This window comes from Lates calcarifer, linkage group LG17, assembly GCF_001640805.2.
Source record: "Lates calcarifer isolate ASB-BC8 linkage group LG17, TLL_Latcal_v3, whole genome shotgun sequence".
Lineage (NCBI taxonomy): Eukaryota > Metazoa > Chordata > Actinopteri > Centropomidae > Lates > Lates calcarifer.
Genome location: NC_066849.1, coordinates 20,380,795 through 20,407,425, shown reverse-complemented (window position 1 = coordinate 20,407,425; position 26,631 = coordinate 20,380,795). Strand labels below are relative to the sequence as shown.

At 41.5% G+C, this 26,631-nt stretch overlaps 1 protein-coding gene across 6 annotated transcripts in view; it reads right to left on the bottom strand.

Annotated features, from left to right (window-relative positions):
- Positions 1-8,377: 8,377 nt before the first annotated feature.
- Positions 8,378-26,631, bottom strand: part of pde4ba (phosphodiesterase 4B, cAMP-specific a) — a 174,715-nt gene continuing 156,461 nt past the window's right edge. For 4 of the 6 annotated variants that reach the window (XM_018696110.2, XM_018696119.2, XM_051077165.1 and 1 more), the window contains 8 exons: positions 18,357-18,450; positions 14,715-14,998; positions 14,440-14,604; positions 13,568-13,667; positions 13,268-13,422; positions 13,027-13,149; positions 12,389-12,571; positions 8,378-12,269 (listed from right to left, as the gene is read on the bottom strand). In XM_018696110.2, the coding sequence (XP_018551626.1) occupies positions 11,820-12,269; positions 12,389-12,571; positions 13,027-13,149; positions 13,268-13,422; positions 13,568-13,667; positions 14,440-14,604; positions 14,715-14,998; positions 18,357-18,450 (1,554 nt within the window). In that variant the 3' untranslated portion in view covers positions 8,378-11,819. Of the gene's footprint in view, positions 12,270-12,388; positions 12,572-13,026; positions 13,150-13,267; positions 13,423-13,567; positions 13,668-14,439; positions 14,605-14,714; positions 14,999-18,356; positions 18,451-19,352; positions 24,502-24,634; positions 24,938-26,631 lie in introns of those variants that run through there. The other 2 variants (XM_018696134.2, XM_051077167.1) reach the window with 2 other exon arrangements.

Sequence of the window (26,631 nt, the reverse complement as noted above, 5' to 3'; positions counted from 1 at the left end):
CCACATGTGTGGAATGCATCCTCCCAGCAGACCAGAAAGTAGTATAATAAGGATAACTACACGTTCACGCACACACACCAAACTCTCTTAGTACAGTAGATCATTTGCTCCAAGCTTGTGTTCCCTGGGCTAACATTTTGCAATACATTGTGTTGATTATCTAAAATACAAAGATGACTCTTAATGATAAGATATTGGTTGTGACTTTCATAAATATCTGCTAATTCCTGAAACATATGTAAAGTAGTTTTAAAAGTATTGTTTTAATTTGAGCGATGTTATCTTACTGTTCAGTCATTGTCAGGTGTACAGCCTAACTGACCACAACCTCCAAACAAGGAAAGCAACCCATGTTAACACATTAATACATATTCTGAAAAATATTTTCACTTTTAACAGTTTTCTCCTAACTTGTTCCTGTCAGTTGACATACCATTTAGTTTGGTTGCTAAATTTTCTCCATTTCCTTCCATCTGATGTAATATTTTTGAAAACCATTAAAAATATTATTTGTGATGATAAGGCTGGCCAGTGGTCGGAGAATGAGTTCTTAAACTAGATGACCCTGGTTCAAGCCCTGTAGCTGACCCGTGTGTGTGCCTGCCATTAACTATAAATGCTCTGAAGTACAGGAGATTACTGGAAAGAATGGCATCACGGGAGAACAGTGAGTGAAAGGCTCACACACGTGTGTCATCGCACAAGTTCTCACGCAAGCCAAAGAATTGTTCCCATGTGCTGCAGACCTCTATGATTTGGGAAGGGTGCGTGAGAGCAACAAATGATTTATAAAGTTTTAGAGTAATATAACCAAAGGGCTCAGTGACACAGCTGTGGAACAACCAGAGAGAAGGGAAACAGAAACGACTGTGAAATTGGTCACGCTATGGAACAACACAGATTCTTCATTCTAGCTCTCAGAATTTTTTTCTCCCCTACATTTTCTATGGCGTAAGCAAGTGAGATGATTACTCACTGTTGTTCGTGTTAGTGATTCAATGGAAAAGTTGTTATAGGTAGATGAGACATATTCAGCAGACTGGTCCGAGGGCAGGCAGGTCACACCACAATCTTTCACTTTCATTTCTCGTGTCTTTTAGTTTCTAGTTTGTGCTTATAATGAACAGCACAGTCAACAAGCAAAAGTTGACAATAATGTGTGATTAAAACCTGATCTGAAAGTACCATCTGAGTTTCCTGAGCTATTGTTTTGTCTGAGTTGTAGCAGAATTTGTGGCCAGTGTCTATTCAGCCCACAGAGCAAATCCTATCATTATATCAGTCTTATCCATCACCTGTCTTTGCTCTGCCCACTCCCAGAGTTTTAGCTGATTTGAACAAAACATTTTTTTTTAAATTTAGAACATTATCATACCCCTGTGCTGCAGTTAAGTGAAGGGTTTAGTAAACGGACAACCCCACAGTGTTGCAACTGTACCCAAAATCATCATGGTGATGACCCAAACCAACCACCTCCATTTAAAGCAGACAGTTTCCTTGAAGAGAGCATACTTCTCTCTTGAACCAGGTGATGGCTGTGGAGCTCTCAACCTCCACCTGCACTACTCCACTGCTCTTACCAGGCCGGGGCCTGATGTCTCAGCAGTCACTGCCAGTGCTCTGGTTACAGTCTAGAAGTGTTGGGCTTATATCCCCAAAACACAGACAGCTGTGTCCACCTGTCCTCTCATCACGTTAGCAAGTACAATGAGGACTCGCTGAGATTCTTTAAACAGACTGTCAGTGGTTTTTCTCTGCACCCTCAGCCACTTCATCATCTTTCCTCTAATTGGCTCGGGGGGGATATAAATAGCCACATGTATCCATCATGAGACTGATTTACTTGCATCACTTACAAGGTTAATGCAGCCTCAGGGGACCCAAGAGGGCCATCATGTTGCCTTTTTTTCCCTGGAAACCACATAGCAACAACAAAAACTGACAAGTGTAATTGGTGATTTTTGTCTTGTACTAATTTATTAGTACAAGCTTGTTGTTACATTGCTTGTTGTTACTGATTTCACCACACAGCTTTGCTTGTTTAATGACAATACAGGAGAATTGGCTTAATGACACAATAATGAAATGAAAATCAGTTAAACTTATTTGACTAAAAAAAATGCATTTTTCCTCTTTTATTTCATTCAAATCAGTGAGTATATAAGGTGTCATTATGAAAAATTGACAGTTTTTCTTAACAAAACAGTCAGCCAGTGTCATAAGATAGCTCAATAACTCTTAATGCAAATTAAAATTGATTGCCAAGCTTGTCATTTTTAACAGTGTATTCCTCTGAGAACAGCAGCGGTAGTATTTGACCCAGCTGGCTGTACAGCCATCCATAAAACCACAGTGACGCAAAAGCAGGGTCCACATAATTAGCATTAAAAGAGTGGATATTTAACCCTACATGGTCATAGTAAGTGTAAGCTGTTATGTTAAGTCAGTGCTGAAAAGACTGGGTACTGAATGAACCATGTATGTGTGATCTCTCACTTCTTAGTTTCCTTGATTTAGCTACTCTGTGCCAAGTTATGAAAACAGTACAAGGCGTGAATTCCTTCAAAATAATCCTGCACACAGACAGCAGGAGGCTGCCCTTCCCTTAGGCAGTCATTGACCCCTGATGAACATGTACAGTACCTCTGGTCTACTTGTTTATGATTTCACAAATAGCTCTGTAAGATCCTCCTGATAAATCCACACTCAGGCTATAATTACAAAGTGAAATCATGTTTTTGCAAATGTTTGCAAATTTATTAAAAATTTAAAACTGAATCTCTCGTTTACAAAAGTATCCAGACCCTTAATTCAGCTCTTTGTATAAACCCCTTTACAAGTTTTATATACCTGGATTTGGGTAGTTAATCCCATTCTTCCTGGCAGATCCTCTCAAGCAAGCTTGTTTTGGAGGCGCCTGTGAACTGTCATCTTCAGGTCTCTCCATGATGTTCTGTGTGGTTTCAGTCTGGGCTTTGGCTGGGCCACTCAGTGACAGTCAGAGACTTGTCCCAAAGTCAGTGTTTTCTTGGATCTATGCTTTAGATCATTGTCATACTGAAAGGTAAACAGTGACTGTTCTTGGCCACCTTCCTGGCCAAGGTTCTCCTTGCCTGGTTATTCAATTTGGCTGGGAGACCAGCTCTACGAAGAGTCCTGGTGGCTCCAAACACCTCCCTCACTGCTGTGAACAGTCAAAGCTTTAGAAATGGTTTAATCCTTTTGCCCTGATCTGTACCTTGACACAATTCTATCACAGATATCTACAGAGACTTCCTTGAACTTCATGGCTTGGTCTTTGCCCTGACATTCACATGCACATGTGAATTGTGACACCACCACATACACAGATGTGTCCCTAAACTGTCCAATCAATTTACTTTGCTACAGGTGGACTCCAATCAAGCTCTAGACACATCTCAAGGAAAATTAAAGCAAACAGGATGCACCTGACCACAGTTTGGAGAACAAACACACCAAAGGGTCTGAATACTTTTGTAGATAAGAGAATTTAGTTTTTTATTTTTTGCCCTTCACATTGTCATTATGGGTTATTGATTGGCAAAAATGTCAATTTTATCCATCATCTACGATGTAATAAAGTTTGCAACAAGTGAGGGGGTCTCAATACTTACGTACATGCTGCATCTATTGCCAAGCTTTTGTATTCTGATGACCTGTGATTCTACAGACAGCTGCCAATGACTAAACTACAACTGGGAAAAATAAAACCTAGGTCAGACTGACGAACAAACCCTTATGTAATGACATTTATGTTGACACCCAAGTTTCCATCTGATTTCAGGGACTGGATTGAACCTTGGAGAAACAGTTAACATGCAAAATACATTGCTTTGTCTTGAGATGAAACTGACACAGAAAAAAAAAATTTCACTTCTGTTTTGAGTAAAGATGTCTTTTAAGCTGCTGTGAAAGTCCCACCACAGTTCTATGTAGATTAACAGAATAAAGACTCTAAGAAATTCACATTTGTCACTGCACCATTGTGAAATAACAATGCGTGGGCTTGGAAACCTTAAATTTAATTACCCGACGTCTCAATGAGGCCTTCGTCTATTCAGCTTAAAGGAGTTACATCAGCTGTTCTCTCCCTCTCTGTCTCCTGTGTGTGTGTGTGTGTGTGTGTGTGTGAGAGAGAGAGTGAGTGAGTGTGTGCAACTTTCTCCTCTTATGAAACGACAACTTTAAATGTGTTGCAGCACCATACTTAACCATACTTTTAGTGTTTTTAACGTATGATTTAAAACATTAAAAACAACCAAACTGTGAGAAGTAAGACTGTAAGAAGTGAAAAAATGCAAAAACACATCTAAACAAGTTGAGAGAGGTCATATATTCTCTCCACGTTGGCAGAAGTTTTGGCTTATTTTTGAGTGAGAGGCATCTGAGACACTGGTGAAGATGAGATACCTGTACTCTCCTTCTCTTTTTCTTTCTCCTTCTCTTTTGTGTTTCCTTCATTCACATGAAGGAGACACAATGGGGAATTTTCAAGCCCTCAGCCAATTCCCAATTATCTCCCGAGCCAACCATTTCCTTTTCTGGACTGAAAATATCCCTCATCTTTTCCTCTGCGCCACACAGGGGAGCAGTTAAGTGGTATCACTTACCTCGACTGGTGGGAAATGCTTTGCTCCGTTTTTAGCTTTATTAGATAATTTGGCCGTCCACGTGGACCTCCATGGCTTTGTAAAGAAGCGACAGGGGAGGCCTCCTGTCCCATATCAGGCTGTCTTTCGTCACACGTACGCAAGTAGCTTCATCAACTCAGATTTCTTGCTTTTACTGGGTTATGTCACAGGCGAGACAAGGAGAGTAGGACGTGGGGAGGCGGAGGAAATAAGAGGAGATTGGAAAATATTCAAGGAGAGGAGGCATATGTGTGAAAATTCAAGGATAACAGCCAAAAGATAAAAATAGCAAAGGAGAGGAGCACAGAGGAGGAGAATAAAACGACAGACCCTGGTGATATAATTCACTCATGATTCTTGTTTAAAGCAAGATTGGAATGGATACAAGGGCAGACAGCCTTAGAGCCTCTTATTGTGGATCACTATGAAATTGGATATGGAGGGTCATGGATGGAAATTACAGAAGCCTCTTACCCATGTCATGAAGTTTTTTTGATTAGATTTGAATAATTCTTCACCAGTGAGTCATCTAAAAATAGCCAGCAATGATTTTTGTAGAAGGGACTCAACATAACTGATCAGTGCCCAAATGTTTTATCCTGTTTTGGACATGAAACCAGTGGAAAGAATTTGTTTAGTATATTTTATTATACCATCTTGTCTGGCCCTGAACTCATTTGCTAAAAAGCCAAAAGAAATGTAGTAATGTAAGACTGTAACACCTATGATCACTGTGCAAGACTGGCATTATTATATTTTTAAAGACGGAAATTGTTGCAGTAAACACAGTAAAAAGTCAGTTAGTAATTGCACAATGCTGTGTTCCATGAGATGTTCCCCAAAGTCTATTAGAGTTCGTAGACCCTCCAGTCTAACTAGTTGTGTGTGGAAAATTATGGACAAACAGAACATTCCTGGAAACATTGCTTCATCGTACATTTTATTTTTTTGCCTTCTTGCCCTGGCTGTGTACAAGGTTCCACATATTAAATAAACCCTCTTAATAATGTAGCAATAAAACAGCTTAACAACTCAGCGTCCACATCCTTTCCAGTTAATGTTGGCGGGGAGTCACAGCAGGAGGCATGTGGATGGTTGAAGCTGAAACTAGGAAGCATACAGACAATTCATACCTCCAACCTCCAATAGGATTGCACAATCCCAAGAAGTCTTTTAGAATTAAAATAAATGTTTGAAAACAATCAATTAATCTGGTCCTGGATCAGCATCAAAATACAGACAGTGAGACACAATCATTCTTCTTGGAAGATGGTAGCTAAACCCCTCATGGAAATATTATTACTTTGTATAAAATATCAAGTTGCTCACAGGTCCATTAGTATTTGTACAACAACACATTTTGCCTTTGAATACCACCACAGTGGATGTGAAATCCATCAGGATGTGATTGTAGTGTAGACTTTTGTAGGCTTTTGCAAAAAATCGTTCAAAGGTGAAAATGTTTGGTGAAAAAAAGTGATGGACAAACTAACATATGTTATGTGCAGCTCTTGAGAATACAACAAAGTAGGAGGGTTGACACAGTAACAGCTCAGCTAAATGAGGAGCTTATTAAGGTGTTGAGTCAGCAATCAGTGGTGAGGTGGTGGTGTTGGGTGCTGTGTGCTAACATCAACTAGGTGTAACTGGAACCAAGGCTAACTCAACAGAACCAAAACCAAACAAAATCAAGAACAGTGCCTGAAAAGCACCAGCCTTCTGGGAGGGTGAGAGAGAGAGCACCACATTGGATTCACCCAGCTTTTAACAGCTCCAAACAGGTGAAACCAATTCCTCGATGAAGTGGGAGGGATCAAGCAATCAGTGAGCTCTGAAAGAGGAAAGCAATGGAAAACCAAAACAGCTACTGCTCCAAGGCCTATGGCTGTCAAATGTAATTAGCATATGGTGGCGCTATCTGCACCACATTCAAACTGTTCCTCTTTAGCCTATGGTTAAAGTTGCTGCCAAACAGCTGAAATCTGCTGAGCAGAGTTTGAGCTACTATGCCACTAAACAACCAAACATACAGAACTGACAGCAAATTTAGCTGACAACCCTATCAGTATAGTTTTTATTTGATGCATGAAAGTGTTCGAGCCTGTGAGAGAATTAATCATTTTTGACGTTAGCACCAAGACTGACGTTATCACTGAATACATGACATGATCATCAGCCTTATATGTTGGAGAGAGGCCTTGCAAGGCATCTGCAGAGTGTTTTTGTCTGTGTACGTACATTTCAACACATGCAAAAATGAGCACTATGTTTGTGTTTATGTGTGTGTGCGTGTGTATGTGAGGGCCTTATGTCACATCAGGACAGTCCTGTCAGATTGTGTGTGGGCCGTGGTGCTGAGTCTGTGTCACACAGTGTTCCCATCTCAGCACATTAGAGCCAGACCTCTGTGATGATGCAGCAAACACAAGTGACATCAAAGAGAATGAAGAGTAACATAGTACAGATGTACTAATACACACTATAACATCATTTGAATTCTGTTTCAGTTTCCAGCTCTGTCCTGAGGTTTGACGTTGATGAGGGGCCTGTTGACTTTTGAATGGCTTTTTAAATTTTTTTAAATTTACATTGTGTTCGACTAACTGTGGGAACCTTTGACTTTAAAAAATGAACCACATTGTCAAACTGTCACTCAGTATTCCTGTATTTTACACACAGGGTTCCACTGAGGTCCCGATCAGACTACATGTCTACTTTCTGTCTTTCACAATGGTCAACATGTCAGATTAGGCAATCGTAGTGCCATAAACGCTTGCCACATCTTAGTTGGAAGACCAGCAACACTGAAAGTTTGACTCTGACCCTGACCAATCATTGTTTACACTGTTGTTTACAATGTTGTATGTTGCCAAACAAACGGATGTTGATATAACTTTTTGAGAGTGCTCTGTTGTCCTATTGGTTAATGTGGGAAAACACAAAAAATTCTGACATGCTAGACTTTGCTGGGATGTCGTTGGGCATTCCAGACACCACATTGCTGTTCTTTGATTATGCCACCTGTTCATCACTCCTGTCATTCTTATTCTGGCCCAACACTTTTAATTTGTCGGCCACAACAACACTGTGTCACAGCTGGGCTTAATTTGTGTAATCTGATCCCGTCATCAGCCAGAGTTTGTTCTCAGAGAGTACTATCTTGCTCATTAGAAAGGTGTAAGAGACAAATCTGCGTGATGAAACATTAGTCAATTGACAGAAGTTTTTAGCCTATTCCTGCTTCTCTCTGCTTTATATTAGCTTTTGGACTGGGAAACTAGTAACGGCCATTTTTAACACTTTTCTGTCTAAACAAATAATCAGAAACAGATGAATTGACAGTGGATCATTAGTAATTTTAAAACTTTAAATAGGGTTTCACTCAGTCTAATATTTTGTGTCTGGGATGGCAGTGTTATTCGGTCTGCAAATGAGTTCACAGCTCTTTGGACTGTTTGGGTGTCAGGAGCAGCATAAGCCTCTAGGGGCCATAAGCAGGGATTTTAGAGTAATGTTGATACTGTTTTACATACCAGAGGCTCTTTTTTTTCAGCACAGGACCCAGGTGCTCAGTAAATACAGTTTTGTAATGGGACACAGCCTAATGAAACGTGACAAACATGTGGGAACCCACCAGAAGCAAGACTGTGACCCAATTTGCTGTTCACACCCACTGTAAAGAAAACTAGGCTATGAGAGGGGGGAAAAAGCAGCAGAAACAGATATAATATATTCATGCTTTGCTTTTAATCACTTCATAGAAAAAGTATTTCAGATTTATTTTTGAACACAATATACAATATAATACCATACATTGTGTGAAACATTTAATAACCCACCTGCAATAACTGGCGGACTTGAACATATTATTGACAATTGAAAAACCCATCTCTCATGCAGATAGTGCTAAATCTGGCTAACCATTTGGACACAACTAGGACCAAAAAAGCTTGAACATAGATAAACAATGTTAATACTGACAAATTTGAATTTCAAAACTGCTAACAAGTTTGGTCAGAGTTCACACATTAGCACAATCAGTTACATAAGATCATGTTTTGTTGTTAATTCAGAACGATTCACGTCAGTGCCGGGCGTATTGTAGCATGCTACCAATACCGTCCCCGTCTTATCTACTTTTACATGAAGTGCGTTAAGTGTAAAAGGAGACAATCGCTTTGTGTTTGTCAGTCGAACCTCTGTCTGGCCTCATATATCAGCAATCTGCATTCAAATGCTGGATGGAGAAGCTTCGGTTGTGACAAGCCGCTGAGAGAAAATAAGCTATTTGTGTACTGTGATACTGAGCACTGACTAAGCTTCTGTGTTCCTTAGCTAGCTTTCATGTAGCCTATCTTATATCCAAGCCTATGCAGTTTAACATGTCCACTATGTCGCCTCTGGGTTACCAAATTGCTGCTGTCAAATGAAAACCTTGCACCTTCAAAAACTTGATTGGTCCAGAATCGTTTTTCATCAGAAAAATGATCTAAGAATCAAAATGAAGACATTCAAATTCTGGCTACTTTTAAGAAATATAACTGAGCTAAAATTTAAGATAGAAACTTTAATTTTTGGAAATATGAAAAAATACCAATGATATTAATTGAGATTTCAAAATGATGCCAGTGATAACATTTTTGGTTTAATATTCATGCATAAGATTGATATAAAGTTTTTCATTTTCTTGTCTGTGATATGACATTAAAAGACAATTTGAACTATTTATGTAAAAAAAAAAAAGAAAAAAAGAAGCTGTTTTAGAGTTACAAGGTTCTCATGTGACAACAACATGTCTCTTTAGCTGCTGCTCTGCTGGGCACTCAAAACATTGTGCGAATATATACTTAGATATATTTATATATATTTATATATAAAAAAAACAATATATAATACATATATAAAAAGACTCTAATCCAGAGTCTTCTACACATTAGACACCACCACTTCCAGGTAATGCAAGTGCATATAAATTAAAATAGATTTTACACTGAACCAGTATTTCTTATTTACAAGCTTAAAGTATAGAATAAATACACACTGTTATAAACAGCAAAAAGGACCAACTTGAGCTCCTAGCGACAAACAGTAGCGACAAAGGTGTGGAGTGATAGGGGGTAAGGCCTGATGACAAAGTCAGCACATCCAAACACACATACAGTAACACACACACGCATACAAAAACCTTGCGTACGTACAAACTGCACACACAGACGATTGCCACTTAAGCATGCTGGAGTGAAATTAGATGAAGTACCTTTTGAGTATATCAGTAAACTAATATGAGAATGGAGAGACGTGATTACCAGAACATCCAGAGAATTTCTGTCGTGGAAGCCACAGGAATAGAAATGTGAGGTCTGCAAACCATTTTCAACCCATCTTCCCAAATGCATTAAGTGAAGAAAAAAAAAGAGACATTTTTTGGTTTTGTTTTAAAACTAGAGCACCTAATTATTCCTCCTTTTTCCAAAGGGTACAGTACGCCATGCTGATTCCAGCAATTCCATCTGTGCCAAATCCTAATGACCCGACCGTCCTGGAAACCTGATACAGTGGAAGGGGGGGCGAGGAGGGGGAAAAAAAAATTTCAATTGACGTCAATGAGCAGAAGCAGCACTTGAGGGATTTTTATCGCGAGGAAGAAATAGCCGGCCTGATTGTTTTGGGGTCGTGTCCGTGGAGCCCAGAGGGGTTTGTAAACCATGTGAATAGTGGTGCTGATGAGGGTCTGAGAGCGCCTTTCAGACACGCAGCTGTAAGAGCACCTTTAATCATCTGGTCTGGGCCTGATTGCAAAGGGGCAGGGAGGAGTGGGGTGGGGTTACATCAGATGGGTCTGGGGTCAGGACCTGTTCCAACTAACAGGATTATTAAGACTGCAGCATACCTGTGGGCTAAAATAGATTCAGCGCTGTTGTGCATTTTGTCCTTGGCAGACTTCATTTCTGATTTCATCATGCATCTAAGCAGCTTGTTGTCATGAGCTGTTTGTTTTGTATTTCTGCTTACTCTGTCTGGTGGTAGGTTGTGGGGTTATGATGGTTTGAAATGGGCTAACTTCAATTTCACACCAACACGACAACAACTGCAAACACGAAAAGACAAAATTGTAATTTTTACACTGAAAAATTTAGCAGGAATACCTGACCGTATATTTGCAAGTGAAGGATATAACATCCCCTTTGAGTGTTTTGCATTAAAAGTCAAGTTTTGGTGTGAAAAGATAGGAAGCCCCAATGGTCTACAGACTGTTCCAAAGAAAAATGGATGAAGTAGATACAGTTTATAGAAAACAGATGTGATGTATTTCAGTGTGACCATGACATTCATTGACTGACATTGGATATAGAAAGCAACAAGCTAACTGTAGCATGAACAATGAATGGACATAAGCGTTTGAATTCTGACTGTAAAGAAAACCGTTGTGCTCAGATTGAAAAACAAATGTGATAAAAATGTGCGTAGAATGTGGGTTTTCATGTTTCCCTATTTCGATGAGTTTGTCCAAAAGTTGTTTGTCGACGTTTGTTTGGATTTCTCTATTGCCCAATACATGGAAGACTGTTCTCTTTTAAACATACAAAAAAGGTTTTGCTCTTTCAGATAAGAAAAAAAAAACATTTCACAGACCTACTAGAGTGTTCAATAAATAAAAAACTATTATAAAGACAATAGTAAAAAAGGCACACAAAAGTCCTTTGACAAATGGTACAGGAAAAAAGTAAACACTTTCTCTTGCTATACAAACGTGTCTCCATCAGTAGATCTTACTCTATGCTACTTCTAGATCATATCATATCTGTAAAAAAGTCTTAAGGTACAAAACTTCTCTCAGTAGTGTCAATGTCCATTTAATGCCAGTCCAGAAAAGAAAAGTAACCATTTCCCAAACTGGCCGAAATCCTTCAAGTTCCACCCCCAGTCTCGTCTGTCCACCAAGACTAAAATGTTCGCAGTAATTATTTCCTGAGAACTCTGAAGCCGCTGCACTGAAACTGTCCGTCCATGTCTGGCTTCAAACACCCAAGTGCAAGACGCCCCTGTTGCGGGCCCAAAACTAAGCCCTTGCTTCTGTGGGCTTATTAAAAAGCACAGCTGCAAGAGGATTTTCCCTCTTTTTTCCAAAAACTTTCAAATCACCATGTGAGCCTGATGACGGAAGCCCTATGTATCTGTGGGTGATGCCTCGTGTGTCACGATTTCTATTGCTGTCGTGGGCTCCATCATGCTGCCCTCCTCGTGCTCCTGACCGTCCAAATAGTCCAGGGGAGGAGATCGATATTCTCCTAGGCTATCTTCCTCTTCTTCTAACTCTTCCTCTTCCTCCTCCTCCTCTTCCTCCTCCCCTTCGCCGTCTTTCTCTATTCCATCCAAGTCCTCCTCCTCCAAGGTCAGCTCAAACTGAAATTTCTCCCCGCCTCCCTGCCCTCCGGTGCCTCCGCTGTGTCCATGCGTGCCCTGGTCGTAGAAGGGAGGGGAGGGACTCTGGGGGATCATGCTCTGGTACCAGTTCCTGTTGTCCTCCAGCGTGTCCAGAATGTCCTGGGCGTCTGGATGGACCAGATCAGCCCAAGTCTCCCAAAGAGGGTGCACGATGTAGTCGATGAAACCCACCTGAATGAGACAAATGAGAGTCAGGGGTGAGTTTCTTTTGAAGTTTTTGATGCAGCCTACGCAAATTTGCACATCTATCGTTTGCGCATAATTCAGTTTCCGTATGCTTTGTTGCTTACCTGGCTCTTTTCCACCGAGGCTGTGTGTTTGTCACACATGGGGCTGATCTCCATCCCCCTCTCCCTCTCTCTGTCTCCCTGGTGGAAGAACTCCTCCATTATCCGATCGGTCCACTGACGATACAGCTCCAGGGACTTAGTGGGGTTACTCAGGTCAGCACAGTGCACCATGTTACGCAGCACCTATAGGTAAAACACAATTTCAATTCAGTAAAAATGTACACATTCACTCATTCATCATTTTAAGTTTTCCGTTTTACCCCAAAACTGTTAGAATTAGATTCTTGCGTAACAGACATTTGAGGCTAAATTTGTAATGAGCTTTGTTATGAAAGGAGGTTACAGTCTAATAAAGAGGAAATCCAGGAAAGACCATTAGGGAGAAGGTGTAGAGGGAGCACTTAAAGGCAAAAGAAGATGGATGGAGTGAGAAAAGGAGTGACAGTGGGAGCAGAGGTCAGGTATGTAGGAGGCCAGCTAATGATCATTGGCTGAGTAACCTCTCTGCCGACACAAGCTATTGATTAGAGCTATTAAAAGCAAGTAACAGAGAAGTGGAGGGCTTCCAGTATGTGCAGTCACAAACACACAGTGTATATAATGTACACAGAGTGTTTTGTATGATTGTCAACACCTACCTGTATCCTGTCGGTGTAATTGTCCAGCAGCAGCACCCCAGAGCTCGTCACCTTCTTGGTCTCCACCATGGTCTTCAGATCAGCCAGCAGACTCATGTGTTTGGACATGTCAGTTGCCAAAACCTGGATAAAGGAGAGAGAGGGGGGAAAAATACAGTCAGCATCAAGATCATTGAGACACACTGTGATTTAAACCAAGATGACAGTAGAGGAGAAAAAAACATGAATCAGGATACATTACCATGTCGATGACCATCTTGCGCAGGGACTGTCTCTGCTTCTTAGTGAGGTTCTGGAAGATATCACAATTGTCTTCCTGTAGTAGTTTGAATCCCACCGCCAAGTGATGGTTCTCCAGCACAGACTCGTCATTGTACATCAACGCTAGCTCAGAGTCTGGACAGAGGTGAAAACAAGATTTTAACATTTTAGTCTTTGGCATAACTACTTCTACTTTTGGTTATTGAAAGCACCAACTTAGATGTTTTTTTTTTTTCAAAGAAAGCTACTTTGTTTCATGTGGGGTAATGTATTCACTCACTGGTATTGATTAGGAATTGATTTGAAACTCCAGGATGGTCAACATCATGGATAGCTGCAGCAAAGATGGCTGCTAGGATCTCAAGATCTGTGAAGACCGCCTGTGAAAGAGAGACAGGGAAGAAAGGGAGAGGGAAAAACATGTTAAACTATTTCTGGAGATAAAAAAAAATAACGGCACAAAAACAGAACAGTTAATCCATGCCTCACCAGCTACTGATTCCCAGAGCATCGTGTGAGGGAGAGATGACAGAGCCTGGGTTATACATGAAAACCTTGAGATTAAAATATGAGATTTTTAACCTTAATGTGATGGGAACTCTGAATGTTTCTGTCATATTGTGCCTTTAAGGAAAACAGTAGACAGCCAAGGTTATACAAGGCCATAAGATGTTATTCTAAATTATTTCCTCAACCAAACATCAAGTGAGATATGTGCCTTTCTATGAAAAATCCACTGTGAAAGATGAAGAACTGAGAAGAGTACATTGTGATCTAAAGGCTGGAGTGTTCTGTCCTGACTGCATCTCACCAGCTACTCAAACTTTAGGAGAGCTCTGAGAAAATGCAGTAAAAAAATCTAACAAATAAGACATGGTTCGGCAAGTGCTGGAAGACAGAGAGGAAGTTCTCTGGGTAAACTGGAAGGGGAAAAGATGATTCAATGGAAGGATGCTGAGCTCTTCAAAGTTGGTGTGGCACTCCAGGAAAGTGGCACATGGAGTGATGTAAGAGCTCACGCTAATTTAGTTTTCCCTTATTTCAGTGCATGCACGCTGGTGCTCAAGTCTGGTTGGGGACAGTTTTCAACCTCCAGAGTTGAAAGACAAATGAGGATGGAAATAATGTAAGAAGAATATGACTTAAACTTACATCCAGGGCTGGAGTTGAGAGGAGGATGTGGGTGGACTGGGCTACGTCAGCAGCATGTAGGCTGTTATGGTAGGCCACATCTGAATGGTAGTGGTCTTCCAAAGTCATCATGTAGGCCACGAACGTATCCACCGGGATCTTAAATGTCTTTAACAGGTCTCGCTCCTGGAAAACATTCAAATATATTTAGTACTAAGTATGGATAATTTTAGTGGTTTATCAAACCAAAAAAAAAAAAAGTTATGTAATAGTGATAAAAGTAGCACACTCCATACCTGGAAGATGGCGTACATAATGCAGGTAAGAGGTCGGTTGTTGGAGTACTCTGAAACAGTGAAGATGTTCAGACCCCACTTGTTCAGATCCTCCAGCTCCTTGGACAGCAGCTCCTCCTTATCGGTCTTGACACCGAATCGAGAGATGCTGCTGCTAGAGAGTGAGGGCCCGTGGGAGACCTTCTTGACCCCGCTGATCTGTGTCATCAGCTGCTGCTTCTGCTGCTTCTTCTTCTCTCGTGTCTTGGAGGTTGGCGACGGGATCTCCACCTCATTCTGTTTGTCTGAAGGAAGAAAATTTTCTGTTCTTAGAAAAGTGCCGACATTGTTAAGGAAGATGTAGTTAAAATTCCCATTTACACCACACGCAGCATGAGTCTGTGTTGTAATATGCTTCTGAATAAAAAGCCAGAGGGGTGTATGGGCTCCCTGAGGACACAGGTGCGCTATAAAAACACCTGCACCAGGTTAGTTCCTGAGAAATTTATTGATTCAGTCATCCATTCATCATCTGTCCCTTCATTCATTTGTTCATTCATGCTCCCTTCCCTCCACCTGCAGTCTCTGTCTGAACTCCCACTGTTCATTCGTCTCTGTCCCTCTCCCTCCCTCGCAGCACTTATTCCCTCTGTCTCTCAGCAGGTGGCTTGTGTCTCATCTCCTGTTCTTTTCATTTTCATAGGTCAGTCCATTGACAGTCTGAGAGCTGGGGCTTCTACACAGTTACGGCAGTCCCATAAAGTCAGTCATTCAATAACTTGCTGCATCTTTTGCAGCTTTATCAAATCACTCGGTGCAGAGTGGGATTTTTATGTTTGGTTTGGCATGGCCACAGAAAAAGCGAATAAGATGTCCAATAATACAATCTGAAAACACGCAAGGCTTTCGTGCAATATTCCTTTAAAAAATGATTATAAATAATACTCCAGTCTTCACGCTTTATCCAAAAATAAACACAGAGAAATTTCCAAGTTTCTTGTGATAACCAAAGCAGGCCCTTGTGTTTACTGCAATCACAGAAGAACTGAATGAAATCCTGCAGGGACTGGCTATCGGCATGTATGTGAGCTGTGCACTCATCTATCAAGCCTCGACTCGCTGGCCTATCAGCCTTCCCCTGTGGAGGGTTATTCAATTACCAGCTGTAATTCAAATAATCACTTTCACTCTCATGCTCTCCCCCTCTCTCTTTCTCTCTCTTTCTCCCTCTCACTATTCTCTCTGCCTTTCTCTCTGTCTCTCGCTCTCTCTTCAGTCCTCCAGTGGTAATTGAGAATGGGCAATTAAGCGCTCTCAGACATGTGCTGTGTGGGAAACAAGGGGAAGAGCAATATATTGCCCTCTAATTTATTACAAGCCATCATTATCACCACTGCTGTGTGGTGTGTGTGTGTGTGTGTGTGTGTGTGTGTGGCCTGTTTGTGTGTGTGTGTGGGAGAACTGAGACAGACAAGTTTGCAATGTCATTCTTATCATCCATTCCTACATAAGTAAGTGTCAGCGTACAGTAAACGCTGTGCACTCTGCGCCACAGTTGACTTGATAAAGCTGATAAACTGCTCTGGAGGTTTATAGCACAGTTATCATGATCCTGGTCTCTGTATTCCATCAGGTTAAGTCGCTGTTGCAGTTTGACTCGCATTGTGTCAGCCAGTCACATGGACTGTCTCCCATAGTCCTGTTTTTTTCCTCTGTTTGCTCTCATCTCAGTCTTTTCACAAAAAAAAAAAAAAAAAAATTAAGCAGACTAATTAAATACTGGTTTCTGGCTCTCCTTTCCCTTGCTTCTCCCCTCCCTCTCCTCTGTCACCTCCCACGTTTATTTCGATCTGATTCCTTTTCATCCTCCTCCATATGCTCCAGTGTGAGACGCAGATGCAGTGTGGAGGGGAGGCTTTTGGGGAATTTTTCCCCTTCCCAGTATATTCCCTAAGCTAAGGTGTGTTCTGCTTTTGGCTGATCAAAGGGAATTACAACAGAATTATTGCTGCGAGGACAGCTGTGGCAGGGAAAAGGCACACGTGAATGGCCGGCATGCTGTCGGCCAACAATCCATAACGGAAAGCCCAAAATCTGGTTTGAAACTGCCCTAGATGAGAAACATGGGGATCTTTTATTTATCTAGGGAATTATCCAGGTTCCATGAGCACTGTTTTACCAGTCAACAGTTTGCCTCACCATCAGCTGCAAATGGTAAAAGCCAGTTAGTCTACAATAAAGTGCTGGGGATTTGTGGTGGAGCTAAGAATGACCTCTGCAGAACCAGGCATATGGCAGGAAAATTTAATTTCTTTGATCCTGAATGGATGCTTTTATGAAAATAATATAAAGCAGAAATAAGTGCATTACTGATGTGATACTAATCTTAATGGATGGAAGGATTAAACAGTCCTGCTGGTCAGCTGAGGCCAAACCAGGCCAACTGTGCTGCTTCAGCCATTTTTTCCCCTCCCCTCCTTATTAATGTTTGCCTGTTCTTTCTTTCAACCACCAGCAGGGTAATCCTGATTTCTTTATCGAAGCGATAGTCATCTCTGTCTGGATTCTCAGGGTAGCGAGAGAGGGGAGGGAGAGGTGGAGGGACAACAAGGTGTCCCTGCTGACAAAGATGCATTAAGACGGGGATGAGTCACCCAATCTGCCGAGCTCATCTCACTGCCAGCAAAGGGGGTTCCTCTGTACCTCTATTTTCTCCTTCACTGCAGTCAGCTCCCTCCCTCCCTCGTTTGCTTCTTCCCTGTCTCTCCTCACCCCTCCCCTCGCTCTCTATGATCCGGTGTTGAGGGATCCGCCAACAACACTACACCGGATCAGGATGCCAATCGATCGGAGGCACAGCATCTATAAATATTCTTAACTACCTCTACGTGCATTCTGTCTGTCATCTTATTATTCTTTGTCAATCTATATTATCTTTAACTCCTTCACTTGTCTATTCCTATTGTCACGCTTCTGTGGAAATCTTGCTTTTACCAAAAGCCAACTGTTACAACAAAAATCTGGAAAATTGTCGCTAACTAGTGCTAGTTAGGGTTTTTTTTTCTCCAGTGAGTTTCTCCAGAATCATGAAACATTTTCTTCATGAGGGTGACAAAAAACAGCAGAAACAGATGATATAAATACATATATATTTAGCAATGGCCATCTATTCTCAGATCTCAAATGTGCAACCCACACTGGCAGCATCCAGTTCCAATCCACTCACTCCGATTCTGGCTAATAAGCTCACTTGTTAGTCAAATGGCACTTTTTTAAAAACATTTTTCACAGTAGCCAGCCACATTTATACCTTTCTGTTTCTCTAAATACTTTGAGAAATATCATTTGTTTTAATGGCCATTTTGAGCCTGATGCCATAAACATCTAGACAGAGCTTAATGGCGCAGTGTTTTATGGTACGCCCCCACAGAAAAGCCTGCCAGAGCAACTTGCACAGCTTAACATCATACGAACGACTGAACCTGCAGAAAAACATTGCGGCAAAGCAGAGAAGCGGGTATTTGTGTGAGCCACTGAATACTTGCATTTTTCTATGTATTGTGAACATATTGGCCATAATTAGTCTCTGTAGTGACTGAATTAGTGAATTTGTTTGTGTGATTTCTGTGATTTTGAGTGGATGTACACAAGATCTTCATTTACCTAGAAAGGTGTTGGAGATGAATTCGGAAACCTGATTTCCAGACCGACTCATCTCAGATAGGTGCGTCAACTCCCGATTCAACATTCTCTTGAACTGCAAGAGATAAAGAGGAGACAGAGAGAAGAGAGTGAGAGAAAAAAAATGTCGTCAGTTTCCACTGAGGGAAAACCTGGAAGAAATTATGGTATAAGATTCCATGGAAAATACAACAGTGCCCAGTTTTCCTCCACCATGCAGCTTAAGAATATTATTTAATTACAGCGTACAATCAGTGTGTGGAGGGGGGGGGACACATCTTATTTTCCCCTCCATTTTTCCTTAAATTAATTAGAGTGTGGATCATTATTTGTGTTACCAGTGGGGAGGCCATCACCTTTTAATACCCCTATATTCACCCCCTGCAACCAATTTACAGTTTTATTACACCGGATCACATTTTTGGGTCTCATTAAACTGTTTTACTTGCATCAGTGTGCAAGAATCTCAATGATGTCAAGAGGAAAATCTGCACACTGCTCCCCACATTCCTTTTCGCTCCAATTTTTCAGTGATTTTCACATATTGTTTTACATTATTAACAGTTTTAAAAAGATAAAAGGGAGATGGGAGACTGATGCATTTGACAGTACACAGAGATCCAGGCACTGCAGCAGCAGCTGTTTATGACAGACTGATGCATGCGCGTGCACACACATACACATTAACACTCATACAAACAGACACACAGCTCTGCAGAGGGCTCAAGATGGAGCCTGAGCCACAAAACACCATTCTGTCAGACACCCCCCCTCCCAACCTCACCATGATAGAAATATCTCTTGGTGCAATTAGACTAGCACAGTATTCTGAGAAACTCCACAAAAACATGCTATTATTAAAATGATAAATTTCTTTAGGTATGTATTTTGCCTCTTATACAACTGCAACACAGCTCAGAGAGGTACAATGAAATGAGTGCGGTATCCCGACAAGCTACGTAGATAAGCGCCACACACCTTAATGTAACCCCAAGACACCGACAGCAGGTAATTGGCTTCAGGCATTTTGGACCCCGTTTTCTCGTTCCTACACAAAGCCAGAACTGTAATCCAATAGAAAAAAATAGAGGCAGACGAACAGGATTCTTTCAACGCCAAAAAGGACAAAAAGAAAAATCCCCTCTCTTCCCCTCTTGTGTTTCTCTTCTCAGCAGCTAAGAGAGCAGCTTGATGATGGCTCACTCTCCCTCTCAGCAGCAGAAAAGGGCCAGCTCTGAGTCTCCATGCCTGGGGATGGAGGGATAGATGGATGTGTGTGTTGAAAGGGGGGAAAGCTGATGCTGTAGCCAGGCTAGGCAAGCAGGAGATCCAGCGGGCTCGGTGGATCGGCTGGAGCAGCGAGCAGCAGCTGGAGCCGTGAGCCCGGGACTCTCGGCGTACTGATGAATAATGGAGAAGAAGCAAGGAAGGGAGGAGGGGAAAAAAACAGCGATGGAGACAGGAGGAGGAGGAGGAGGAGGAGGAGGAGAAGGAGGAGGAGGGAGCGAGGCAGCGATGTTCATCTGACTGGAGGGGGGGTTCCTCCACTGGATTTGTCTTGCTTCGCTGCTCTCACTGCTGTAGCACTCACTCACCCCCCTCCTACCCTGCTTCTCTCTCTCTCTCCATGTTCCTCCCTTTTTCGTTCCCTCCCTCTTCTGTCTCTTTTTCCCCTGCTGTAGTCTGCCAGCCCCAGCAACACGCTCTATTCAGAACACATGATTTGACAGAAAGTGGGGAGAAGGGGGGAGCCCTAATTACAGCTTGGCATTGGTGTATATATGAAATTCTGGAGGGGTGTCTGAGTGATTGATATTTAATATCCAGACATGGATTCCAGATGTAACTTTTCCTCTTTTCTCTTTTTTTCAGCTGTGCAAGCACTGCAGATAAATCCCATCCTCTTCAATTTCCAGCCCCTGTAATTCCCTCTTAAACCCATTTTTTTATGAAGTCAGCCATTGTGAAGGAATGTCATTCAGCCGCACGGCAGTTCCTCCTCTCTACAGTAAAACAATGAGAGTTGAGAAAGGGGATGGGGCACGTTTTGAGGAGTGTGAATGCACAGTGACAGTATTTTTATCACCATTATCTCTATTATCATCTGCTCCTCTCCCTCTCCCTCTTTTGAGTCTTCTGTTGTCTCCTGACATCCCCGAGTGCAGCGGCCATTGTGGAGAACTCATAAGCCTGTTCATTATCCGTATCCCATAATAATATTAGATGCTGTCAGGGTGTCTGTGGAAGGCTATTTTTAACAGCTGAGAAACAACCAGAGAGTGGGGAAGAAAAGAAGGAGGGGGGAAAAAAGAGAAAAAGGAGTGATGGGAGATAATTGCATCCTTCCCCAATTTAGGTGACATCAGCCCACGGTTTCTCTCTCTGCCTGTGAGTAAGTGTGTGTGTGTTTGTGTGTACGCCAATTACCAGAACACCCCAACGCCATGGCAACAGCATCAGTCAGCCAGTGTGAGGCTGTTTTGAAAGGAGAGAGGGAGAGGAGAGGAGGAGAGAAGAGAGGCTTCCCTTTTTCCTTCCCAGGCAGACATGTGGTGTAGCTGCTGAGCTGTCACAAGGACACACCACACGCATCGCCTTTGCTCGCATCCACCAATGCACAGACTCAAAGTCGCTCCCCTTCCCCCCTGCTCCATTTCTCCCTCACTCTCCACCACTTACATGTCAATTTCTCTCCCGGCTGCCACTTGCCAACACAGTCATCAATCTCTCTGTCTGCCTGCCTCGCTGGCAGAATCAATGGGCTGTCCTTGGAGCAGGTGTTGATACTGCTGCAGTGTACAAGGCTAGGGCCACCTGACTGGAATATACTGTTACATCAGCACCACTGGCCAATTTCGAGGCGAGTTCGTGCTTTTGTCAATTTTGTCATGACTCCTGTCGGTGAAACCCTCGAGCTACAATGCCTCCCTAATAAGAAAATATCTACAGTTCTCGTCACAGCCAATCCGTGAGAAACTGTAAACAGAAGTTCCCATTCCCAAGAACCATTCAGCCCCAATATATATGTGTGTGTGTGTGTGTGTGTGTACGAGTTTGGAAAGATGAGGGGGAGATCAAAGTTTCCCCCGAGAGGATTCTGGATTATCCTCCCACTGAGGGAAAGAACCAGAAGCAGGGAGGCAAGACGCAAGAAAAGAGAAAAACATTTTAAAAAAGAGAAAGAGAGGAGGCAGCTCTTTATATAATAGCTCACTGCATAATATATAAAGAAACCAGAAATAACAGCGGGGGATGTCTCTCTGCAATGTGTTGAAGAGCTATGCTTCCCCAGAGGCTGAAAGAAATGCCTCAGCGGACATGCACACACACACACACACGAATGCAGCAGCCTACAAACGCTATTATCTGCAGTTAAGCACAGTTGATGGTGACATGTCACATGAATGTTTTACACACTCGTGTTCGTATTTTTTTTGTATGTTATTGGCAGTTTGTGTTTGCCACGTTTTTATTGTTCTTTCAGGGGCAGAAGGGAAACCTCTTAACCTCCTACTGACACCATGACACTGAAGGAAGATTAGCCTCTTAGAGCTCTGTGGGTATCTCTTCCTCACATACCGACACACTGTATACTCTACATATAATATATACTATATTATTTTACCGATTCGCTTCTTATTATGCTCAGGGTGTCTGTCTCATTCTCTTTTTTTCTACCCTGTCCTCTTTTTCCTTTTTATTTCTCTCTAGTTTTCTTTTCCACATCCTCTCTCTTTTGCTCCATTTTCATTTACTTGGTTCCTACCCTCATGTTCTCCCTCTTTTAGCTCCATATCTCCCTCTCCTAACCTTTTACTCTCCCACTCACCCATCCCTCTCCCTCTTTCTCACTCTCTCTCTGCTTGCAGGGGGTTGGCTTGATTCAGCAGAGAGCTGCTGTGACAGAGGCAGAGAAGGTGAATGGAGCCTGTGGCATTTTATTGTGAGAGAGAGGGGGGAAAAAAACATAACGCTGAGCCTCCTCCATTCAGACGTGATCCCATCGGACAGCTCACTGTGGAGGGCAGCCAGGCGGACAGGTAGGCAGGAAGGCAGACACGGAGTCTCCCTCTGACACGAGACTCCTCTGCACTCACAGCAACATGCCTCTATTATCTGACCAGGCATTGCACTTTATTTAATTTCTTTTTCTATACTGATTCTTGTGCTGTGTATTGATTATTTGATGTGACTGTAAACATGACAATAATGACTTTTTTTTTAGGATAAGTATATAACCTTTTTAGAAATAATACTGACAAAATATAACACCTTTTTTTTTTTTTTTAACTTTCTCTGTTAGATTCTGTTTTTTTTGTTGCCAGAGTTAGAAATGCTTAAAATGGCCTAAAATGTCAAATAAGACATGGACATAACTCCAGCTTCTTTCTTGTATAAATTATTTATATTAAAGCAACAGCTTTTTTCACCTGGGGTACTTCATATTGAAGTTGTGCCTTTGAGCCACTAGTGGGCACACTATACTCAGTGTGCTTTAGGGCAGCTTGTTCTGTTTTCAGAAAGCATTGACCCTGTATCCCTGCAGTGACAGAACCTACAACTTGACTAGAGGCTTAAACCTTTCAAACCTTCTTTCTGTGCTAAAAATGAAAACATGCAAACAAATATTGGCTGTAGAGAAAAAGTCATCAGTGCGATATCTTGAAATGAAATGAATTTAGTCACTTCCCCGCAGTGTTTTTTTTAAATTTAACAACCCCTAACTTCAACTAAAATGAATCATGATTTCCAGCAAATGATTAAAATGAAATGATGAAGTGTCACCTTTATCATCTGACTTTTCCAATTTAATCAGTTTATCAATCATTTTGTATTTATAGTACACAACACTGCTGACTGACTTATGCAATCATTTCTCCTTAAGTAGCAGATGTGAAGCAGTTGTGGTTTATCTCACCTCTCACTTTAACAAACATGTGACGCAGGCTGGTAAAATCGGTGTTATGGCAAAGACTCGTGGTGACTTAATTCTGTAAAGATCAGGGAACCTACCTACGTATGAACTGTGCGTATGTTGGGTTGAGGTACAGACAACTCTGAGAGACAGCCTAACACCCTCTCACTTCCTCTGACTCACGCATTCATGCTCATGTGTGTCTGCATGAGAAAGCATGTATTTATGTGTATGTGTTTCTGAACCTATGCAGTAAGAAGTACTGAAAAAGAGCAGGAGGCAAAAAACAGAAGGAGATGAAACTAAGTAAGCAATTTCTCAGCTGAGTGAATCATTCCCATCACTCCCGGCTGTTCAGGGTCTCGGTAGAGTCAGATGTGGTCTGCAAACACCATTTTTGGCTGGAGGAGAGCAGTTAACAGGCTGCACAGCCATGCTCGTCTGAGCTCCGGTTGCTTCGAAAGCAGAAAGCATCCCAAAGTAAAATACCACACAGGCAGTATTACACCAAGACATTTCTTTGAAAGCCAGAGACACAGGGAATACTTGGCTCACAGGAACGTCAGCCCAAACACTCAAATGCAGGTTCAAGTCATATCCATTGTGACATTTTATCATTTTAACATGAGTAATATCACGTATGTATGTAACTTTTGGGGAAAAGTTTTACCTCACTCTCTACATCCCCTGTTTGAACAAACCCACTGAGCAAGACCTAAACACATCACCACTACCTCTCTCTCCTATCTATCCTGAGACAGATCTGCCAGCTGTGATCAGCTTGACATGATAGTGTCTGAAGAGAAGTGTGTTATAATATTGCCACAAAATTATAAATTTGTCTTTTTAGCTTCAACACATCTAAATTCAGCGTCATATGAAAGGATGCAGACGGGTTCTCTAATGAATGCATGCAACTCTGAACACATGAACCTCTGAAAAGAAGTATAGAAATGTTTGGAAAATTAACAACAAAAACGTACACTTCAGGAATATACAGCTACATTAACTAAACATCAAACTTCAAAAAGCAGAAAATCCCAAAGCATGCAGTCAGTATCTGCTTCACTGGAATATATCTTAAGTCCTCTTAGACGACCACTTTAAATAACACCAAAGGTTGAAAGGACAAAAAACCATCTACTATCACCATCTATGAAACTTTCTGCTTAAAAAGACTCTAAATACAGCATGTGAAATTCACATCATGTCAAACAAGCCATAAAAGTTCAGCACTCAAACTCCACACTCCACAGTTCATTCTACAGTTCGTTAAGATACCAAAAAAAAAAAAGAGTAAAACTGAGTTTATGTATTTAACAACAAAAATTCAAAGAAAACTCACCTTTCTCCAACCATTCAGCTTCCCTAATTTCCTCTCTTTCTTGTCAAAGCAGCAGGCTCCCATGTTTCTGTGTGTAGAGTGCAGTGCAGAGTGGGGCTGCTGTCCGTTAAAGTGTCTGTCTCAGTCTGACTACAGCATGAGTAAAAGGACCAAGCCTCAGCTCTCTGACGCTGGGAAACGCCACAGCTCTAGTGACTCACTTTGGGCTGCGAGGTCTGACTAGGCTTTACCTCACACCCTGTGTATGTGGAGCAATGGCTGAGCGTGTGTGTGTGAGTGTGTGTGCAAGCGAGAGAGAGAGAGACTTCTGCCTAATACACACTCCCTCATGGGGGTAGTCCCGCCTCTAGCCTCTTGCTCTCCTTCTTACTCCTGCAGCTGGCAGTCACAGCTCTGAGGTTTACACTGTCAATATCGCACTGATCGATCTGATGACTACAACGCTTCCTGTTTTAATGAACACAGCAAATTTCCTTGAACTTAAGCTACAAAAGGTGTTAAAATCTATTCAGGTGAAAGTTTAATGGTAAAAGGCAGAGGAGTATTGCAGAGGAGTTTACAACAAAAGATTTACGCCAGAGTGCTCTATCACTGAGCTGCTTCTTAGTAAATGGACTGTGTATTTAAAGTTCACAGAAGCTATAAAACTGCATAATTCCTGACACTAGTCACAGCAGAAAGCATTGCACAGTTCGGTTCTGTTCACACAACACCTGTAGTATTAAGCAAAGGCCAAACAGCGTCTGAGCTAAATCAACAGGTTCCAATCGGGCTGCAACTAACAGTTATTTTCATTAGCAATTAATCAGCTGATTATTGTCTTGACTGTAATTGTTTTGGCTATAAAATGTTGACAAAAGTGAAAAATGCCAATCATAGTTTGTCAGAGCCCAAGGGAATATTTTTAAATGCCTTTAGAGCTGCAAGACTAAGTTGATGATTAAATATTAAAATATAATTAATACGCAACTATTCTGAAAATCAATCAATCATTGAGATAATTTTTAAAATGCCAAATATTCTTCGTTTCCAGCGTGGTCTTACATTGCAGTAAATTTAATAGTTTGGGGGGTGTTGAACTGTTGGTTGGACAAAACAAGACACTTGATAATATTACCATAAGCTGTAAGTCATTGTCAAGGGAACTGCCTTCTGATGTTTTATAGATCAAACAATAAAAAGAGAAAATAATTAACTGCAGCCCTAAATGCCTTGTCCAACCAATAGCCCAAAGCTTACGGATATTCAGTTACTTAATTATATAAACCAGAGAAAAGCAGCAAATCCTCCATTCTAGAAGCTGATGTACCTACTAATAGTTAATCATTGACATCATCACTAGTCAATTATTTGTCCAGTCAACAAACTGAAAAGAGTAAAAAATGTCCTTTAAAATTTCTAAAAACTCATGTGATGTCCTCAGCTTCCCTGTTCTGTCATCAAACAATCCAAAAGTCGAAGAGATTCATGATGTAATAAACAGGGAAAAGTAGAAAATCTTCATATTTAAGAAACTGGTAATTAATTACTTGATTAATTATCTAAATGTTGCCTTATTGTTTACTCAACTTATTGTTTCAGCACAAGTTTCAAATGACAGAAGATCTTGACACAGAAGAATATTCCAACTCACAACAGTCCTTGACCCATCTACATCAGCTATACATAACAGAGAGGACAGTCACGTACTGTAAGTCCTCAGCAGCAGAAGCCCCCTGCACTTCACCTTGGAGGTACAGCAGCGGCTTCTCTCATTCTCACCTCCCTCATGCTCATGTTTCATGTCTGCCACAGCTTGAATAACAGTTTTTCCATCCTAAATACAACAGGTAGCCGGGGGGTCACATTTGCTGATTGGCATGTTCTTGTCAATAAAACCAGGTCGAGTGTAATGGCCCACATGACAAAGGGCCGGCAGTTGTGTAATGGTTTTGTTTACTGTAAAAACAAGGTGGGGAGTAAGACTGCTTAGATGTCAATGGGATTATCTTACTGTT